Source organism: Oncorhynchus keta, chromosome 23 (genome assembly GCF_023373465.1).
Source record: "Oncorhynchus keta strain PuntledgeMale-10-30-2019 chromosome 23, Oket_V2, whole genome shotgun sequence".
NCBI lineage: Eukaryota > Metazoa > Chordata > Actinopteri > Salmoniformes > Salmonidae > Oncorhynchus > Oncorhynchus keta.
In genome coordinates this window covers 23,976,388-23,997,161 of record NC_068443.1, presented here as the reverse complement: position 1 = coordinate 23,997,161, position 20,774 = coordinate 23,976,388, and the positions used below count along the sequence as shown (strand labels likewise).

Here is a 20,774-nt window from a genome sequence, read left to right as displayed (position 1 = left end):
AGGGTCAAAACTGGGAGGACTAGAAAAAGGAGTAATGCAAAAAGCAAAAGAACGGGGAAAACCGCTGGTTGACTTGGAAACATACAAGACGAACTGGCACAGAGAGCCAAGAAACACAGGGATAAATACACTTGGGAAAATCAGCGACACCTGGAGGGGGTGGAGACAATCACAAGGAAAGGTGAAACAGATCAGGGAGTGACACAGTTAACATGTTCGGAGAAATTAGGTAAAATAGATTTAAGTTTCCCTGCATTAAAGTCCCCGGCCACTAGGAGCGCCGCTTCTGGATGAGAATTTCCTGTTTGTTTATGACCCTATACGGCTCGCTGAGTGCCGTCTTAATTCCAGCATCGGTTTGTGGTGGTAAATAGACAACTACGAAAAATATAGATGAAAACTCCCTTGGTAAATAGTGTGGTCTACAGCATATCATGTGATAATCTACCTCAGGTGAGCAAAACCTAGAGAATTCCTTAATATTAGATTTTTTGCACCAGCTGTTATTTACAAATAGACACAGACCGCCACCCCTTACCGGAGGCAGCTGTTCTGTCTTACCGATGGACCGAAAACCCTGCCAGCTGTATGTTATCCATGTTGTCGTAAAACCACGACTCGGTGAAACATAAGATATTACAGTTTTTAATGTCCCGTTGGTAGGATATCCTTGATCGGAGCTCATCCATTTTGTGATCCAATGATTGCACGTTGGCTAATAGGACTGACTAAGAGGGGGTTTACTTACTCTCCTACGAATTCTCAGAAGGCAGCCGACCTCCGCCCACTTTTTCTCTGTATTTTCTTCACGCAAATGACGTGGATTTGGACCCGTTCCAGAGAAAGCAGTATATCCTTCGTGTCAGACTCGTTAAAGAAAAATCTTCTTCGTCCAGTTCGAGGTAAGTAATTGCTGTGCTGATGTCCAGAAGTTATTTTTGGTCATAAGTGATGGTAGCAGCAACATTATGTACAAAATCAATGCAAAAAATGAACAAAATAGCACAGTTGGTTAGGAGCACGTAAAACAGCAGCCATCCCCTCCGGCGCCGTTCTTGGAGAGTCATACGTGAAAGAATGATGCAGGAAACCCAATGTCTCTTCTTTTCTCCTCCTGTCTTTAGGCTGCAGTGCGAGTGCAAACACAACACCTGTGGTGAGTCATGTGACCGTTGCTGTCCAGGGTTCAACCAGAAGCCATGGCGGGTGGCGACGACAGACAGTCCCAATGAGTGCCAACGTGAGTACCACCCTCCACCATCACTCTCCTCTCTTTGCTACCCTCCACCCTTACCCTCCTCACTTTATCCCCCTCAACTCTCCTCTCTCTGTCACCCTCCATTGTCACCCTCCTCTCTTAGTCAGTCTCCATCCTCACCCTCTTCTCTTTGTTCTCTGACTGTTCTGTCTGTGTCCCAACGTTAGTGCCATGCTCCACCCTCGCTCTGCTGTATCTGTTCTCTATTCACACTACTGAGTCAAACCAAGCCAAACCAAGCTGTACTGAACGGCCCTGCTTGCACAACCACGACAATACATAATTACTGGAACTGTGCTGAAAAGTACAACTTGTAAAGAACTAATAGCCAAGCCAGCATAGTTTGGTTTGTGAGGCCACGATATTGTTAACTAGGTATGTGGGTATGACCGTTGTTTACTATCTCTGCTTTGTCACAAAGGAGTTTTATATGCATGTATTTTTTTCTTTCCATGGTAGCAATATCTTATCTTTATGATTCTCCCACCATCTCTTCTACCGTTAGCTTCAGTGCTAAATGCCCTGATATGGTGTTGGAACTAGGAAGAGTCCTCAGCAAACTGTTGAGGGCGTTACTCATGTGGTATGTCTACTGTAGCTAGCCCAGCGCCACTACTGCTGTACTCTATACAGCCGGCCAGTCAGTCCCAATGCCAGCTGGTTCCAAATTGCCTTGGCCTGTTGACAAGATCCTGAGTCGGAGATGCTGAAACTTGACCCTGCAACTCTACAACCGCAGAACAAGAGAGAGCAAAAGAGAGATAGCAAGGGAGAAGTCTGTAATTCAATCAGTACACTCTCGTATTACAAATGCACCCTAACCATTCATAAACATTAACCAGGCAGATTTAGGAGGAGGTTTTACAGGAGAAATTAGAGGAAGTACAGTCCTGTTAAAAGGCCTCAAATAACAGAGAACAATACAGAAACAATGTCTGATAAAACTGCAGTTCCTCACAATAAAATTACAGCTCTTAATAAAGATTGTTTAAAAAAAGAAACCGCTCTATACGACATTAAAACAAATCGTTTTGAGCTTGATAGACTTTATAGTTGCACTTTTTGGAACGGATAGTAACAGATAGTAGCTAGATATAATATATAAAATATAGTACTGACTCTTACCTGTCTGTGTGTGCGTGTCTGTTTCATGTGTGTCTCTGATTTGTGTGTTTGTTTCGTTTTTTTTCTCACAGCCTGTCAGTGCCATTCACATGCCACTGAGTGTTATTACGACCCAGAGGTGGAGCAGAGGACAGAAAGTTTAGACACCTTCGGCAGTTACAACGGGGGAGGAGTGTGCATCAACTGCCAGGTATGAAGCCCGTTTTAAGTCTGAATAGATTCTTGTGTGTGTGTGTGTGTGTGTGTGTGTGTGTGTGTGTGTGTGTGTGTGTGTGTGTGTGTGTGTGTGTGTGTGTGTGTGTGTGTGTGTGTGTGTGTGTGTGTGTGTGTGTGTGTGTGTGTGTGTGCATCTATCAGTTACACATACATGTCAGTACATACACACACAACAAGTAGGTCACAACAACAACTAACAGCAGGGTTCTAGACAGCCACAAGCCCGGGACAATTCATGGTCCCAGCCACAATGGCTAACCGTGTCCCGGGCTGCGTTCAACCCTTCATGAAAACCTTGCTAGCTTGATAGGCAGTTAGCTAGCAGCTGGGCTAGCTGCTACGCCTAAAACAACAAATCGAGCTCTCTCTCGTTCCGTGTTCAACAGGAGGTGGTCTCAGATCTGTTAGCAGCATTTATCCAATAAAAAACAAAAACATTTTCTGTGCCATTGGAAAACGTTTTACTATTTTGTGCCATAATGAACATGACCCAGATCTACGAGCAGGCATGGAGGTCTGTAATGGAAATTTCAATAAGCACGGATCAGTTTTAAGTCAACGTACACACGGTGGATATTCTCTGTACTAAACTCCTTGTGCAAACGGCATGAAGATAAATCCCTCTCTGTGCAAACGGCATGAAGATAAATCCCTCTCTGTGCAAACGTCTTCCAAATCAAACATGATGTCAGCCAGCTCATTTTGACTGAATCTCCCAAGACAAAGTAAAGTTTCTCAAAAACAATTATGAGATGCACTATTATCATTTGGGACTAAAATGCCCTTGCAGGAAGCATGTTTAAACAAGCCATCTACACTGCCTGCACACTCGGTGTGAAAGAAGATAAGGTCCCAAATGCAAACAGATAGATTAGCAACTGTAAGGTGTGTTTGATACAAACATTTATCTATAGTTGTAGAAAACAGTTTTGCATTTTGTCTTCTTGCTTTAGAGGAACCTTAGTTGCCCTCCAAAACATTGTGTCCCTCTGACCCACTCACTCTATTCATTCTAAAGCAGGACAGGAGTGTGTTGTGTGGCGTTTGTCTGATATCTCTGTCTATTTCCCTCTCACTAGCACAACACGGTGGGGGTGAACTGTGAGCTTTGTGCTGATGGATTCTACAGACCCCACGGAGTGCCTCCACAGTCTCACAGTGGCTGTATTCGTGAGTGAGACCCTTCCTTCTCTTCAAACTGTATTTCTCAGTTTTTCCTTTCTCTATGGTCGTAGTGTCTTCCTTTTTTCCTAAGTGCCTAATGATGTGAACGTATCACATTTAGTTGCAGTACAGTACCAGTCAAAAGTTTGGACACACCTACTTATTCAAGGGTTTTTCTTTATTTTTACTATTTTCTACATCAGTCAACGTCAGTCAATCCGGAACGTTTCATGAACTTTGAACGTTTCTTCAAGTGCAGTCGCAAAAACCATCAAGCGCTATGATGAAACTGAGTAGGTGAACGGATGATCTCAGCATGTGTGTTTCCCATCATAAAGCATGGAGGTGGTGGTGTTATGATGTGGGGGTGCTTTGCTGGTGACACTGTTGGTGTTTTATTTAGAATTCAAGGCACACTTAACCAGCATGGCTACCACAACATTCTGCGGCGATACGCCATCCCATCTGGTTTGCGGTTAGTGGGACTATCATTTGTCTTTCAACAGGAAAATGACCCAGCACACTTCCAGGCTGTGTAAGGGCTGTTTGACCAAGAAGGAGAGTGATGATGCTGCATCAGATGACCTGGCTTCCATAATCACCCGACCTCAACCCAATTGAAATGGTTTGGGATGAGTTGACCGCAGGGTGAAGGAAAAGCAGCCAACAAGTGCTCAGCATATGTGGGAACTCCTTCAAGACTGTTGGAAAAGCATTCCTCATGAAGAATGCCAAGAGTGTGCAAAGCTGTCATCAAGGCAAAGGGTGGCTACTTTGAAGAATCTCAGATATAAAATATGTATGTTTTGTTACTACATGATTCCATATGTGTTATTTCCTAGTGTTGATGTCTTCACTATTGTTCTACGATGTAGTAAATATAGTAAAAAAAAAAAAAGAAAAACCCTTGAATGAGTAGGTGTCCAAACTTTTGACTGGTACTATATATAAAAATAGTTGGGGTATTAATGTTTAGTAAAGAGCTAGTGTAGCTTGCTTTCTGACCTATGACTAATACGTAAGACCAAAATGGAACAGAGACTTCCATAGACTTTGGTGTTGTTTCTGACAGGCACACACATACACACAGTGGCACCAACCACTAGCACTAGCCACTTGTATTGTTGCTAAATTCAGTGCCACACTTGTGTACATTGCTAGCATAGTATGTCGTTGCTGTTCCTCGCCACATAAATAGCTGCAAGTTGTGATTGGGCTTTGAGAGGTGATGGAATTAAAATGGTTGCCCTCAGTGCATAGAAAATAGCAAAGAAGCCACAAACTCAATTAAGGTCAATGCCCATTCGCCACTCACTGTGCTGTTGCAAACTGTAACCTGTTCCGTTGGCTGATATTGAAACCTGTAACAAATGAATGATTTAGATAGATATTGTTTTACCTGCTCATAGCATACATAGACAATAGGGATCATTTATACTGAACTCCTTTGGACTCCCATTGTATAGTATATGAAGACATGTTATTGTATATGGTGACATGTTAGATACAATTCCTGTTTTCCTCATTCGATACTACATCGACCAATTAGTCACTCATTCTGCCGAGCATATGTAAACCAGTGCTCAGTAGTTGTAAACCAAGCCTGTGTTACGGTAGGTGGCAATGAGCCACGTTCAAGTGATTCATTATACACAGATAAAAGTAAAGGGGCTAACTTGGTATAGAATTTCTTAAAGAACTCAGTTGTAAACCCATCAGGCCCTGGAGCTTTGCTGCTCTGCATTGACTTGATAGACTGAAGGCTGCGAGGGGAATCAAGGTCATCTGCAGTTTCAGCCTCAACTGTGGGAGTCTCCAGTTCACCCAAAATGTAGTCATATTGGCAGTATCTGATGGAAATAGAAAGGAATAGAAAGATTTGAAGCTGTCATTGATCCCCGTTGGGTCAGGAATCAAGCTATTAGAGGAATCATTCATTTTGGGAATCAGATGGGTAAACTGTGTTTTAACTGGTGTACGAGCAGACTACTTGCCCTGTCGCCATGTTCATAGTAGGTACCACATGAATACAATAGTAACCGTTTAGTAGTAACCGAGATTGAAGTCGTATTATAAGTTCAAGTGTTGCTTATATTGCTCTGGGGATGGCGTCTGGGCATACTGATGGTCTAAGGCAAGGAAGGCTTTAGTGAGTTCTTTAGTGAGTTTAGCTTTCTAAATTTGGTTTAAATGAGAAGAATAAGAAATCATTTATCCTCTAAGATAGGCCTTAAGTGATTCCAATAAGAGAGAATGAGAGGTTGAGCTTGTCTGATTTGAAAAAAGAAAATGACCAGTAGAAGTGGAGATAACGTTACAGAAGTCTGCATCAGACAGGAGAAGAGAATTGAATCTCCAGAGAGGAGTAAGAGTCTGTCGAGGGCTAAAGGTCCACAGTCAGAAATTACAATGGGTAAATATTCAGAAGAGGTGACATTTGGAAGTAACTTATGATCAATAAAGAAATATTTAATATGAGAAAAATAATGGTGTACATGTGAAATGAAAGAATACTCTCTTGCCTGGGGATTCTGACATCTCCAGGGATCTGTACACCCATTCTGAACCATAAAACCTGAGAAGGACTTTGACATAGCAGAGGGAGACATAGTTCTGGGGTTGGAGCGGTCTAAAGCCGGGCTAATAACACAATTCAGATCCCCGACAAATATCAAAAGATGGGTGTTCAGAGAAATGATTTTCCTCAGCAACCCATTGGCAAATTCAACATCATCAAAAGTAGGAGCATATACATAGACCAATAAGACAGATGTGTGCCAAATGGTGCCAGTTATGATTAAATATCTCCCATTACTGTCTGAAATAACATTAGTAGTAGAGAAATGTATTATTTTACTAACCAAAATTGCAACCCCTCTGGCTTTGGAGTTAAAGTCTGAATGGAAAACCTGACTAAACCTGGAGTTTAGCAGCCTTGAGTGATCTTTAATGCGTAAATGGGTCTCTTGTAAAAAATACCACATCTGCTTTTAGCTTTTTCAAATGAGAGAAGACCCTAGACCTCTTGACAGGATTGTTCATTGCCTTAGTATTCCAAGATAAAAAAACTTTATAAGATTAGCCTTCTAAAATATTGAAATGAAAAAGGTGTGAAAACAGACCAAGTATTTGCAAAGATAAGAGAAAACTGATTAAAAAAGCTAAGGGAAATTTAAAAAAATAAATAAATACATTTGGACCGAATATGTCACTCCCCCTCCCCTCCCCAGCGAATAGAAACAGCGCAGCATCGGTGCATATAAACAGAAAACCTTCCTATCCTTATGCGGAGAGGCTCCGTAGCACCAGTCGTGAAATATATTTGAAAAGGCATTCACAAAATGGTAAGGTAGGTCAACGCGCGGCTCCAGCTGCAGGACGCCGACCATGATGATAATCCCGGGCATCAGGAGCGGACCGGGAACCTACCGAACTGGCTGAGGCGCGGGAGCATGACGACCTAGAGCACCGGAGAGAGAGCATACGTGACAGTACCCCCTCTCCTGCGTGTTCAGCTTCAGCCACAGGACGCTAACCCCAGGGACGATCCTGGGGATCCGGAGCGGACTGGTCGCCTCTGCTGAGGCGCAGAAACCTGACGAACCGGCTGAGGAGTGAACCTGATAAACTGGCCGAGGCACAGGAATCTGTTCACCCAGCTTCGGCATGGGAGCCTATCGAACCCGCCGAGACATGGGAGCCTACAAACCGTCTGAGGCCTCCCAGGGAGCACTGGGTCCAACACCCGGACCTGACATCACCCCCAACACCAAAACAAAACAAAAAACAGTCCCTGATGTTTCCATTTGTTGAGTCGTCATTCTGTAACGATGTACGCTGAGAGTCGGGAAGCAAGTTCAGGGAGTGAATACATGTCATAAATAAACACAACAAGAAACACAAAGAGCGTACCGACATGACAGATACAGGAACAATGATGACTGGGGAAGAAACCAAACGGAGTAACATATATACAGTTGAAGTCGGAAGTTTACATACACCTTAGTCAAACACATTTAAACTCAGTTTTTCACAATTCCTGACATTTAGTCCTAGTAAAAATTCCCTGTCTTAAGCCAGTTAGTATCACCACTTTATTTTAAGAATGTGAAATGTCAGAATAATAGTAGAGAGAATTATTTATTCGTTCATCACATTCCCAGTGGGTCAGAAGTTTACGTACACTCAATGAGTATTTGCTAGCATTACCTTTAAATTGTTTAACTTGGGTAAAACATTTTGGGTAGCCTTCCACAAGCTTCCCACAGTAAGTTGGGTGAATTTTGGCCCATTCCTCCTGACAGAGCTGGTGTAACTGAGTCAGGTTTGTAGGCCTCCTTGCTCGCACACACATTTTCAGTTCTGCCCACATATTTTCGAAAGGATTGAGATCAGGGCTTTGTGATGACCACTCCAATAACTTTTCCACGAGCTTCTTCTCCATTCACATGCTGAACCGGAACTCCAAGAATGATATTTTTTTCTGATCATAACCTAGGCCTACGTCATAAAGTGGCAACAACACAGTGGATTCCAATGCAGATGTTCATGCATATTTGGTACATCATGTGTGAATTTCATAAGGGCTTGTGGTTCGTGATCTGTGTAATACATAATATTTGTCTATGATGGATATATACTGCGTACTGTAGCTGTCAGAAGTCATAATCTTCCTAGGTCGGTAGATGAAAGATGTGCCACATCCCTTTTTATAAGTCTATAGAACCCAGAGAACATATACAGCTGTTACGGTTTTCTTCCAGTGAAAGATAGGAGGACCAAAATGCAGCGTGGTTATTTATAAACATCTTTAATAAAGATGAAAATACGAACAATATACAAAAACAATAAACGTGAAAAACCGAAACAGCCCTATCTGGTGCAACAAACACAGAGACAGGAACAATCACCCACAAAACACTCAAAGAATATGGCTGCCTAAATCAGAGACAACGATAAACACCTGCCTCTGATTGAGAACCACTCTAGGCAACCATAGACTTACCTAGACTACTTCACTAAACCACAATCTCATAACCTACAAAAAAAAACCTAGACAAAACACACCACATAAATACCCATGTCACACCCTGGCCTGACCAAAATAATAAAGAAAACACAAAATACTAAGGCCAGGGCGTGACAACAGCTCTCCTATTTTAAACTTGAAGTATCTGTCCTCAAGTCTTTCCTACTCCATCTCTCCATCTCTGTTAAATGTTGCATCGGGATGAAAGGGGGGATGGAGGGAGGGGGAGAGGGAGCGGCCTGGGTTATTCTGGAGGGAAGTAACAAGTCCTACAGTAAAACTGTGTTCCCATAGTCACCTTGTTAGCCCTCCGCTGCATCTAAAACCTCAGATGAGAAGACATTCATATGAATCTTACGTTTTAGTATAATGTTCTCATATTCAATCAAATACTGTAATTTCAAGGAAAACAATGATGCTTCAATTTGAGATTGTCAGCACTAGCCTGTGACCATTTGAAATGCAGATCCATCATAATTATGAAGGGAACATGTCATACAACAGGCAAATGAATGTGGTACTGGAGTGTAAGGTAACCCATTTACTGTAGTAATCCATATACAGCTGTAGTAGCCCAACTAATAATAGTAAATTAAATGACAGTAACAGGTTGACACGTGGCTTGTGATCCCTTGAAAGCACAACAGAGGTCAACAGGGTTAACTCATGATGATATATGCATCCCTAGAGTTACAGCAGGCTTTACTAAAGCAATCCAGCATTTTGAGATTATTCTAGAAATCAGGAGATATGGTTTACCAGGTAATCCATTTGAACAACTGAAAAACATTCAACAATAAAACTAAACATATATTTTTTATAGCCTAAACTGTATCTTTGTTCATCTAAAAAGGTTAGAATTAGTTCACTATAAAGTAGGAATAGGGCCATAGATTATCCTAGAAAACCACCCATATTGTGCGAAAAATGACAGAAGCAGGATGTGGCTGCTCCAGCACAGCAGAAACCATCTCTCTTGTAAAAAGCCCTACGGACCTTATTAGAGAATAGAATTAAAGTAAAGGTCATTTGGTATTTGTCAGGATACATATTTTTTGTTCATTCAAGTAAGAAGAACCTGTGTGGGCTTCATGGAGAAAAAAGGCAATTATTATATAGAACAGAATGCATGCTGAATTATGACTAACTATAAAACAAATTTCTCTTGTCTATGTTTGTCACTGTAATGATTTTCCTACTCTTCTGAGGAGGAGTAGGAAGGATCAGATTAATATGCAACGTGGTACGTGTCCATGTTAATATTTATTAAAACAAAAACAAATAAAAATAACAAGAGAACGAACAAAAACGAAACAGTTCTGTCTGGTGCAGACACAGAGACAGAAAACAATCACCCACAACTCAAAATGGGAAAACAGGCTACATAAGTATGGCTCTCAATCAGAGACAATGATAGACAGCTGCCTCTGACTGAGAACCATACCAAGCCAAACACATAGACAAAGAAAGAATACCCACATCACACCCTGACCAAACTAAAAATAGAAACATACAAAGCAATCTACGGTCAGGGCGTGACAGTCACGGCCGTCTTCCTGGAAGGAATAAGTGGACCAAAGTGCAGCGTGGTGAGCGTACATTTTCCTTTATTATGGAATGACGCCAACAAAACAAGAAACCAGATAAACAACCATGAAGCTTACAAGGGCTAAATGCCACTAACACAAGTCAACTACCCACACTGAAGGAGGGATAAAGGGCTACCTAAGTATGATTCCCAATCAGAGACAACGATAGACAGCTGTTCCTGATTGAGAAACATACCCGGCCAAAACATAGAAATAAAGAAACATAGAAAACAAAACATATAATGCCCACCCCACATCACACCCTGACCTAACCAAATAGAGAAATAAAACGTCTCTCTAAGGTCAGGGCGTGACAATGTTTATGTGAACAAGCGAAACACTTATAATTTGACAATCAATAATTTGACACTGGTTGACTAAGACAGCGGCCTCTTCCAAACCATAATGACGGTCCATCTGATATACAGTTGAAGTCGGAATTTTACATACACTTAGTCATTAAAACTTGTTTTTCAACCACTCCACAAATTAATTGTTAACAAGCTGTAGTTTTGGCAAGTCGGTTAAGACATCTACTTGGTGCATGACACAAGACATTTTTCCAACAATTGTTTACAGACAGATTATTTCACTTATAATTCACTGTATCACAATTCCAGTGGGTCAGAGGTTTACATACACTAAGTTGACTGTGCCTTTAAACAGCTTGGAAAATTCCAGAAAATTATGTCATGGCTTTAGAAGCTTCTGATTGACATCATTTGAGTCAATTGGAGTTGTACCTGTGGATGTATTTCAAGGCCTACCTTCAAACTCAGTGCCTCTTTGCTTGACATCATCAGAAAATGGGAAAAAGAAATCAGCCAAGATCCTCAGAAAAAACCTTGTAGACCTCCACAAGTCTGGTTCATCCTTGGGAGCAATTTCCAAACGCCTGAAGGTACCAAGTTCATCTGTACAAACAATAGTACGCAAGTATAAACACCATGGGACCACACAGCCGTCATACCGCTCAGGAAGGAGACACGTTCTGTCTCCTAGAGATGAACGTACTTTGGTGCGAAAAGTGCAAATCAATCCCAGAACAACAGCAAAGGACCTTGTGAAGATGCTGTAGGAAACAGTTACAAAAGTATCTATATCCACAGTAAAACGAGTCCTATATTGACATAACCTGAAAGGCCGCTCAGCAAGGAAGAAGCCACTGCTCCAAAACCGGCATAAATAATTGGCAGGGTAGCCTAGTGGTTAGAGTGTTAGAGTGTTGGACTAGTATCCGGAAGGTTGCAAGTTCAAATCCCTGAGCTGACAAGGTACAAATCTGTCGTTCTGCCCCTGAACAGGCAGTTAACCCACTGTTCCTAGGCCTTCATTGAAAATAATAATGTGTTCTTAACTGACTTGCAAGTTAAATAAAGATAAAATAACATAAAAAAGCCAGAATATGGTTTGCAACTGCACATGTGGACAAAGATTGTACTTTTTGGAGAAATGTCCTCTGGTCTGATGAAAGAAAAATTGAAATTTGACCATAATGACCATTGTTGTTTGGCGGAAAAAGGGGGATGCTTGCAAGCTGAAGAATACCATCCCAACCGTGAAGCGTGGGGGTGGCAGCATCATGTTGTGGGGTTGCTTTGCTGCAGGGGGGAATGGTCCACTTCACAAAATAGATGGCAACATGAGGAAGGAAAATTATGTGGATATATTGAAGCAACATCTCAAGACATCAGTTAAAGTTAAAGCTTTGTCGCATATGGGTCTTCCAAATGGACAATGACCCCAAGCATACTTCCGAAGTTGTGGCAAAATGGCTTAAGGACAACAAAGTCAAGGTATTGGAGTGGCCATCACAAAGACCTGACCTCAATCCTATCGAAAATGTGTGGCAAGAACTGAAAAAGCGTGTGCGAGTAAGGAGGCCTACAAACCAGACTCAGTTACACCAGCTCTGTCAGGAGGAATGGGCTAAAAATCACCCAACTTATTGTGGGAAGCTTTTGGAAGGCTTTTGCTCTGACCGTGCATGTCAGAGCAAAACCCAAGCCATGAGGTCAAAGGAATGAGCTCCGAGACAGGATTGTGTCGAGGAACAGCTCTGGGGAAGGGTACCCAAGAACACATTGAAGGTCCCCAAGAACACAGTGGCCTTCATCATTCATAAATGGAAGAAGTTTGGAACCACCAAGACTCTAGAGCTGGCCACCCAGGCAAACTGATCAATCGGGGGAGAAGGGCCGTGGTCAGGGAGATGACCAAGAACCCGATGGTCACTCTGACAGAGCTCCAGAGTTCCGTTGTGAAGATGGGAGAACCTTCCAGGACAACCATCTCGAGCCTGAATTCCAAGAGGCACGTCTGGAGGAAACCTGGCACCATCCCTACAGTGAAGCATGGTGGTGGTACCATCATGCTGTGGGGATGTTTTTCTGCTGAAGGGACTGGAAGACTTGTCAGGATTGAGGGGAAAGATAAACAGAGCAAAGTACCGAGAGATCCTTCATGAAAACCTGCTCCAGTGCGCTCAGGACCTCAGACTGGAGTGAAAGTTCACCTTCCAACAGGACAACGGCCTTAAGCACACAACCAAGACAACGCAGTAGTGGCTTCGGGACAAGTCTCTGAATGTTCTTGAGTGGCCCAGCCAGAGCCTGGACTTGAACCCGATCTAACATCTCCAGAGTGATCTGAAAATAGCTGTGTAGTGATGCTCCCCTTCCAAGCTGACAGAGCTTCAGAGGATCTGCAGAGAAGAATGGGAGAAACTCCCCAAATACAGGTGTGCCAAGCTTTTAGCGTCTTACCAAGAAAACTCAAGGTTGTAATCACTGCCAAAGGTGCTTCAACAAAATACTGAGTAAAGTGTCTGAATACTTATGTAAATGTGATATTTCAGTTTAAAAATAAAAAAATGTCTAAACCTGTTTTTGCTTTGTCATTATGGGGTAGGTTGATAAGATATATTTTTTTAAATCAATTTATTTTATACTGAATTGTAATAAAATGTGGAAAAAGCGAAGGGGTATGAATACTTTCCGAATGCACCGTATGTCACAAGCAGCAAGAGCAGTCTTTTCCCATGACTCTGTGTGTGTGTGTGTGTGTGTGTGTGTGTGTGTGTGTGTGTGTGTGTGTGTGTGTGTGTGTGTGTGTGTGTGTGTGTGTGTGTGTGTGTGTGTGTGTGTGTGTGTGTGTGTGTGTGTGTGTGTGTGTGTGTGTGTGTGTGTGTGACTATAGCCTGCAGGTGTGATGCCAGGACGACTGCTGCTTGTGAGATGGGGACAGGACGCTGCCGATGCCGTGCAGAATTCACGGGAAACAACTGTGAACGCTGTGCAGATGGTTACTATGGCTACCCGCAGTGCATCAGTACGTAAACTCTCCTCATTTCTAAGCTGTACCAATTATTTGTATAAAGCGATTATTTGGGATTGGAAATATGTTGTACGCAGAGGAAATGAATGACTGAATGAATGGATGGCTGGCGGGACAGATAAACGAATTAACCAACGAACACCAAATAAATGACTGAACGACCAGTGGGAGAATGAACAAATGTATGAATGAATAACAAATAATAAGGTGTATAATATAGCCCTGCCCTAGCTTGGTTTACATTTGGACACAGGGTGAGGAAGGAAACTCGTTCAGAAGCTCTTAATTGAGGAAGTCCAGCTTTTGACCTCAGAGGAAGCTTTACTATACAGTAAGAGCCCATGCAGAATGTTGTGAGGAGTTGGGATCGGAAGAAGGCTAATTGACCTCATTCCTATATAACATGTAAGAATATTTGTTGAATTATTTCATGTTTTGGATCAACATTCCCAGATCTAAAGAGAAAAAAAAACAAGTATACAGGATATGTTTTCTGTGGAGCTGTGTGAGGGAGCTGGCTGACGCCCTCACATTGACGAGACAGAGATGGTGATAGGCTATTTTTATTAAAACTTTCATGCAATACCAGCAGTCCTCCTCACACTGAACATCATCCTCCATTTTTAAAGAAACTGAGCACTTGAAGCAGGAAGCCACAGGTGTGTGCAATTAGGTAATTAGAAAGGCTCACAAGTAGTCAACTGACAATTAAAGGGACATTCTACATTCTATGTGGCGACGTCCTTTAAGTAAGGGCTTGTCAGTCATGGACTTTGGTCTGACACCATGAGAAGCACGAAGAATGTTCTGATTACAGAGTTGAAATACTGTACATTCACACAAAGGTAAAGTTTGAGTTGATTGGAAAATATCAATGAACTGGATTTGCATGTAATAATGAATTTACATTTTAGGATCATAGATATATAAACACACAATAACTACATTAATACAAATTACAGTGAAGGCTACACATCCAAAGACTGCAGTACTGCTACAACATATTCTCAGAAGAAATTAAATGTCAGTCCTTTACCACACTCTCCTCATTCTGTCGTACCTTCACCTTAGCACGTCAACACAGACACACGCCTCACCCTGCATGTCTTTAGGTTGAGTTGTTCATTCTTCTCGTATTCTGATTATTGACCTTTAGACATTGTGTCAGTGTGTGATGATGCATAAGGTCATGTTTCAACTCTGTATTCAGAACATTCCTCGTGCTTCACATGGTGTCCGACCAAAAGCCATGATTGACAAGCCCTTACAATCCCCATGTGTCACACTATGTGTTTGTGAGAGAGTTTGGCAGTTCTACTGTACTGTCTTATCTATTCTCCCAAAGGAGCTTGTCTATTTTCTTAAATGACCAAGTCTTTATTTATTAGAAACACAGTTGACTAATATATGTTACCTTCATGCCTACTCTCATGTCTTTCCACACTTGCTGTATTAACAAGGACAGTGCCATCTTGAAGATGCGTTCTGTTTCTCACTGTTTACTGATATTGTAAATCTGGAATCTGTTTAACTGATGTTCTCTGGATCAGTCCAATCCCATAGAAAGTGAAACATGATGTTGTCCTGGCTAAATTCCACAACAAACCTCCTCATCCCCATAGTCTAATCATGCCTTCCACAGTAAAAACTAAAGGGGCTGTATACATATCTTGATTACCCCGTTGATTTAGCTATGGTAGACACAAATCATTAACTAAACCTTCCATGTCAACTTTTATACAGAGGTTTTATACAGAAATTCTAATGGGTGAGTAATCGACCCCAGGTGGTTAGCTTTCCCTTGTCATATAAACAGAAGATTTAATGTGGAATGAAGAATTTGGGTTGGCATTTTATTAATACAGTGGAGAGATTTATGACTGGATGCGATTATTAAAAGCAGGATTTTATCTTTTGGAGGCTGTGAGTGCTCCAAGAGCAGTCTAAACATGAATAGTAGACAGACTCCCTGGTAGTGACTAAATCAGGTTCTGTTTGGGGTGGGCTGCTATCATCAGCAATATCTCTATTTGCCAGGAGGTTTTCTTTTTGGTCTTTGTCTTAAAGCTCATGAATCATCATGATTAAAATGATGTTGCAGTATTTTGCATTTTCATGGGGTGCTCAGTACAATTTCTTTCCTACTAGCTCTTAGCTTGTTCCTCGTACCAAGTCGATTATGAGATTACTGGGGTAGAGCACAGCACACAAACCACTGTAGATATTCATGGTGTTGAAATAGATTTGACGCTTTTCTTTTAAATCAGGATATCCGATCTACCAGCCCACCACTAAATCTCCTGCCGGCCATATAGTGGGTAAGTGTTGTACACATTATACTATAATGTAACCACATGTAATCTAACATACCCTTTTATAACAAGACAAAACATGACCACATAAACATAAACTACCAATTTTTTCTCGTTATATGTTAGTCTGATCACTCTGATAATGATCTTGTTTATCTGATTTAGTTTATCACCTTTACACCTCTCTTTTTCTCTCTTTCTCCCTCCCTCCCTGCACCCCCCTCTCTCTCACTCTGTCTCTGTGTCTCCCTCTCCTTCCCCCTCCTTCTTTCATCTCTATCCACAGGGCCCACTGCCTGCCCTGCTGGTTATTTCGGACCACCCAGCTGTCAACGTGAGTGTGATTAGACTACCCTATGCTAGACTAACAGCTTTTACAGCACCTCAGCTCTGACTCCTGTAAGGCAGTAGGGCTCCTGACACCTCTAAAGGAATGAGGCTGAGAATCTGTCTCTGTGTTTTTTCTTTCTCTTTCTCTCTCTCTCTTTCTCTCTCTTTCTCTCTCTCTCTCTCTCTTATCCTCTCTCTCTCTGCTTTCTCTCCCTTCTCATCCTCTCTCTCTCTCTTTATCACTCTCGCCTCTCATCCTCTCTCTCCGCTTTCTCTCCCCCCTCATCCTCTCTCTCTCTCTCTCTCCCTCCCACTCTCTCTCTATTTGAGATGTCCTGCTTGTAGAGAGCACTGCCTCAGACTCTTTCTGTGGGCCATGCCTTTGAGTTATATATGGACAGGGCAGGTCATAAAACAGAGGATTACTAGACCTTTTAGGGGACCACTCAATCCAAATGTGTTTACTTTGTGTCAAACTGCATTGTGTACTCATCTGATTTCAAGATCCCGACTTTGGAATATCAGCATGTTTTCTTTAATGGGGTTCTGAAGGTTAAGTGCTCTTTCTTGCCTGATGGTTGCCAGCATGTCTTCTTCCCATGATGCCACTGGGTCAGCTGGGATGGTTCAGGGAGAAACAAACAGACATTCTATTAATATCTATGAACGGTCCCCTCCCAAATTTCCGGTTGACTTTGTTTTCTCTCTTGCTGGGATCAACTTGGGGGAAAATGCCAGATTAGAAAAATAGCTTGTTTTTATTTGACACAAGGATATAAAGGATGTCTTTTACTCTGTTTCAGTCTCCGATTTTTATTGTTTGTCTGGGAATGTGGGCGACAAAAATCATTTACTTTCATCCAGTGTCCTGACAAGAAGGAATTTAATCTTAAACTGTGTTAAAGAAAGGCCCATTGCTAATGGCACATGTCGTGGGAAAGGCTGTGGGGCTTCCCATTATATATTGAGCCTCAATCTAGCTTTTCTGGTGTTGTGTGATGAAATGTGTCTTCTGTGTTTATTTACATTCAGATAGTGTGTCTGCAGTCAATCATGTATTTTTATTTTGTATTTATTTTCAGAGTGTTTGTGTGACCGACGTGGATCAGTTCCGGAGCTGTGTGATGCGTCAGGGCGCTGTGTGTGCCGTGAAGGGGTGGAAGGCAGGCAATGTGACCGCTGTCGACCAGGACACCACACCTTCCCTAACTGCCAAAGTGAGGAACCGTTCCCTCTCACCAAACCACAGCACAAATAGATCAACCATTTTCATTCTCTAAACCTCTTTGAAGTAAATTTTACAGCAAAATATGACCCCACAAGATTCATTAATTGTTTTGTTTCATTATTGACAAAATTCAACCTGTAGTAGACAGAAACAGTCATCTCTTTCCCACCACTTCTTTTCACAGTGACAGTTTGTCGTTGTGACGGTGCAGGTGCGACTGACAGAGTCTGCGGGCCCAACGGACAGTGCCATTGCCTTGCCAACTATGTGGGACAGCAATGTGACCAGTGTGCCCCCAGTTACTATGGATACCCAGACTGTGCCTGTGCGTGTTTTCACCCTTTTGTTTTGGCCACACCCACGGGAGGGCTATTGCACTGCAGACACTGATTCGCCCACATCAACCTTTACATAACCTAGCTGCTGCTGACGGAAAAACTGATGCGTAGTCTCACAGGGTTTAATGACCCTATTCAGCATGTAACTACAGATTCTCCCACAATGACCCTTAAAGCAAAGGTTGATTTACCCCACATAAATAAAATCTGTCTTATCTAGTCATTCTATTTTTATGATTTACCCATAGTTGTCTGAACAAAACAAATCACTGAAAGCAAAGCCGACCCATATAGACTTGATCCATTTAAACACGAGTGCATTCCTGTCTTTAAAAGATACATATTGCAGATTTACTATGATCTGTGCTGTTAGAGGCATTTGATTTGACACTACGTCATCTCATTCTCCCATGACACATCTCACAGTCCCTCTCTCTGTGCCTTTCTCTCTCCCCAGTCTGGCAGTTTTCTGGGGAGGGTTCCTATGACCCCATGTGTAACCCAGTATCAGGCCATTGTCTGTGTCGCCCTGGGTTTGGTGGGCCAGCAATGTGATCGTTGTTCTGTGTCAGGCCTCCGCTTTCCACAGTGTTCAGGATACCTCACTAGATTCTTTCTTTGCATTTAAAAAAAAAACTCCCTTCATATTTTGGGGGTTTATTTAGACAGTATAGAAGTAGAGGGGGACATAAACTCAGTGTACAAAACATTAGGAGCCCCTGCTTGAATCAAGGTCTTTCCATGACGTAGACTGACCAGATGAATCCAGGTGAAAGCTATGATCCCTTATTGATGTCACTTGTTAAATCTGCTTCAATTAGTGTAGATGAAGGGGAGGAGACATGTTAAAGAAGGATTTTTAAGCATTGAGACAATTGAGACATGGATTGTATATGTGTTCCAATCAGAGGGTGAATGGGCAGGACAAAAGATTTAAGTGACTTTGAACGAAGTATGGTAGTAGGTGCCAGGTTTATCACACTCAACAGTTTTCTGTGTGTATTAAGAATGGTCCACCACCCAAAGGACATCCAGCCAACTTGACACAACTGGCCCATAAGCATGTATCCAGTATCCCTGTGGACCCCCTGTTTTCAATACTCCAGTACCCTCCCCCTGCGGGGATAATGGCACGGAGCCTTGGAGAACACATTGGGAGGGATCTTAGAGGATCTTTTAGACCATTCCTCCATACAGAATCTTTCCATGTCCTTTGTCTGTACTTATGGACTGTTTTTCAATGGGTTTGAAGTATAGAGACTGAGATGGCCATTGCAAAAATGTTGATTTTGTGGGGCCCGTTAAGGTCAATGGCATCATGAATTTGACTAACTACCAGGACGTTTTAGCCTAAAACCTGGTTGCCTCTGTCAGGACTGAAACTTGGCCACTAGTGGATCTTTCAGCAAGACAATACCCTAAGCACACACCAAATCCACAAAGAAATGGTTAATTGACCACAGAATCATTGAAAACCTGTGGTTTGAATTGAAGAGGGCAGCCCAAAGCCCATAAGTGCAAATGAAGGATAACAAGAATCTGAAAATACTATTTATAAAGGAATGTCTATGTCGTTGAAAACGGGACCCAATATTTTTACCCCCATCTTTTTGAGATTTGTATTACTTGTTAAACAAAATCTCTTTCTCAGAGAAATTGTATTAGTATAGAAGAATATAATACCAAACAAGTTTTACATACAATAAAGCTCAGTATTTGTATTTATTTTAAATAGTGTTTTTGCTCATCTTTATCAAGGGATCCAATAATTCCGGACCCCCCTGTATTTGGTAGAAACTAGATGTGTTACCACAAGACTCGCTCCCAAGTGGCTCAGCGGTCTAAGGCACTGCTTCTCAGTGCTAGAGGCGTCACTACAGACCCTGGTTTGATTCCAGGCTGCATCACAACCGGCTGTGATTGGGAATCCTATAGGGCGGTGCACAATTGGCTCATTATCAGCCGTGTTAGGGTTTGGCCAGGGTAGGCCGTCATTGTAAATAAGAATTTGTTATTTACTTGCCTAGTTAAATAAAGGTTAAATAAAATGTTAAAAAGACCACAGGCTCTGTTCTCTAAACAATTCCATTGACTACCTGTAACCTAAACCATCTTTGTGATGTGGAGGTAGAGCTGGTTTTAAGATATGCTATCCCCACGGGAGATGGTTCAATGGTTATGTTTCACGGGGGGGGTGTTTCACCAAATATTAGGCAAACATTTCTCAATGTGATTTATACAACGTGTAAAATTGATAATTGTAGAGAGAGTTTTCGTATCCAGCCGTGTGATATAAGTTACTTCAGTCACCCCTGGTGTGACCTTGCCAACAAAGTACTGTTCTGTAAATGTATTCCGTGGAGCACAGCTGTCTTTCTTCTTCATAAAATAACAATTTGCCGTGAAGTTTTTACAGACGTTTTTACATCTTCTATTCCAGCCTCTATCAGCCAGTGTAACCCAGCAGGGTCAGAGGTCACCACAGCAGATCCACAAACGGTATGCAACCTATGCCCTCCCCCAACATGGCCCACTGTAAGCCTCTTCGTTCTTTATATTCTTTATAGTTTTATTAGCTGAGGTAATGGGAGGACCTACAAGAGAAAAAGCGACTTCCTTAAATATTACAGAGGAAAAAGATGTAGCAATGCTTCTGAATAACAGGATTTCCAGAGGTGTGACGGGGTTGCTTTGCGTGAAATGTTTTGTTGGAAAGAAAACATCACTACCATTGTGAATGGTTATTGAAACATTTTACCTTAGTTGTAGGGTTTTGTTTCCGCATTTTAAAAAAGCATATCTACTACTGTTTAAGCAATACGCTGTAAGTACGTAGCCTTGTTTAAGCC

General features: G+C 42.0%; 1 protein-coding gene across 5 annotated transcripts in view; it reads left to right on the top strand.

The window, feature by feature from the left end:
* The window catches only part of LOC118402028 (laminin subunit alpha-3-like), a 112,146-nt gene that overhangs the window by 33,173 nt on the left and 58,199 nt on the right, over positions 1-20,774 (top strand). For all 5 annotated transcript variants that reach the window (XM_035799846.2, XM_052476887.1, XM_052476888.1 and 2 more), the window contains 9 exons: positions 1,125-1,240; positions 2,455-2,573; positions 3,679-3,769; positions 13,580-13,711; positions 15,985-16,035; positions 16,316-16,363; positions 17,442-17,576; positions 17,772-17,912; positions 20,366-20,424. In XM_035799846.2, coding sequence (XP_035655739.2) covers positions 1,125-1,240; positions 2,455-2,573; positions 3,679-3,769; positions 13,580-13,711; positions 15,985-16,035; positions 16,316-16,363; positions 17,442-17,576; positions 17,772-17,912; positions 20,366-20,424 — 892 coding nt within the window. The remainder of the gene's footprint in view (positions 1-1,124; positions 1,241-2,454; positions 2,574-3,678; positions 3,770-13,579; positions 13,712-15,984; positions 16,036-16,315; positions 16,364-17,441; positions 17,577-17,771; positions 17,913-20,365; positions 20,425-20,774) is intronic.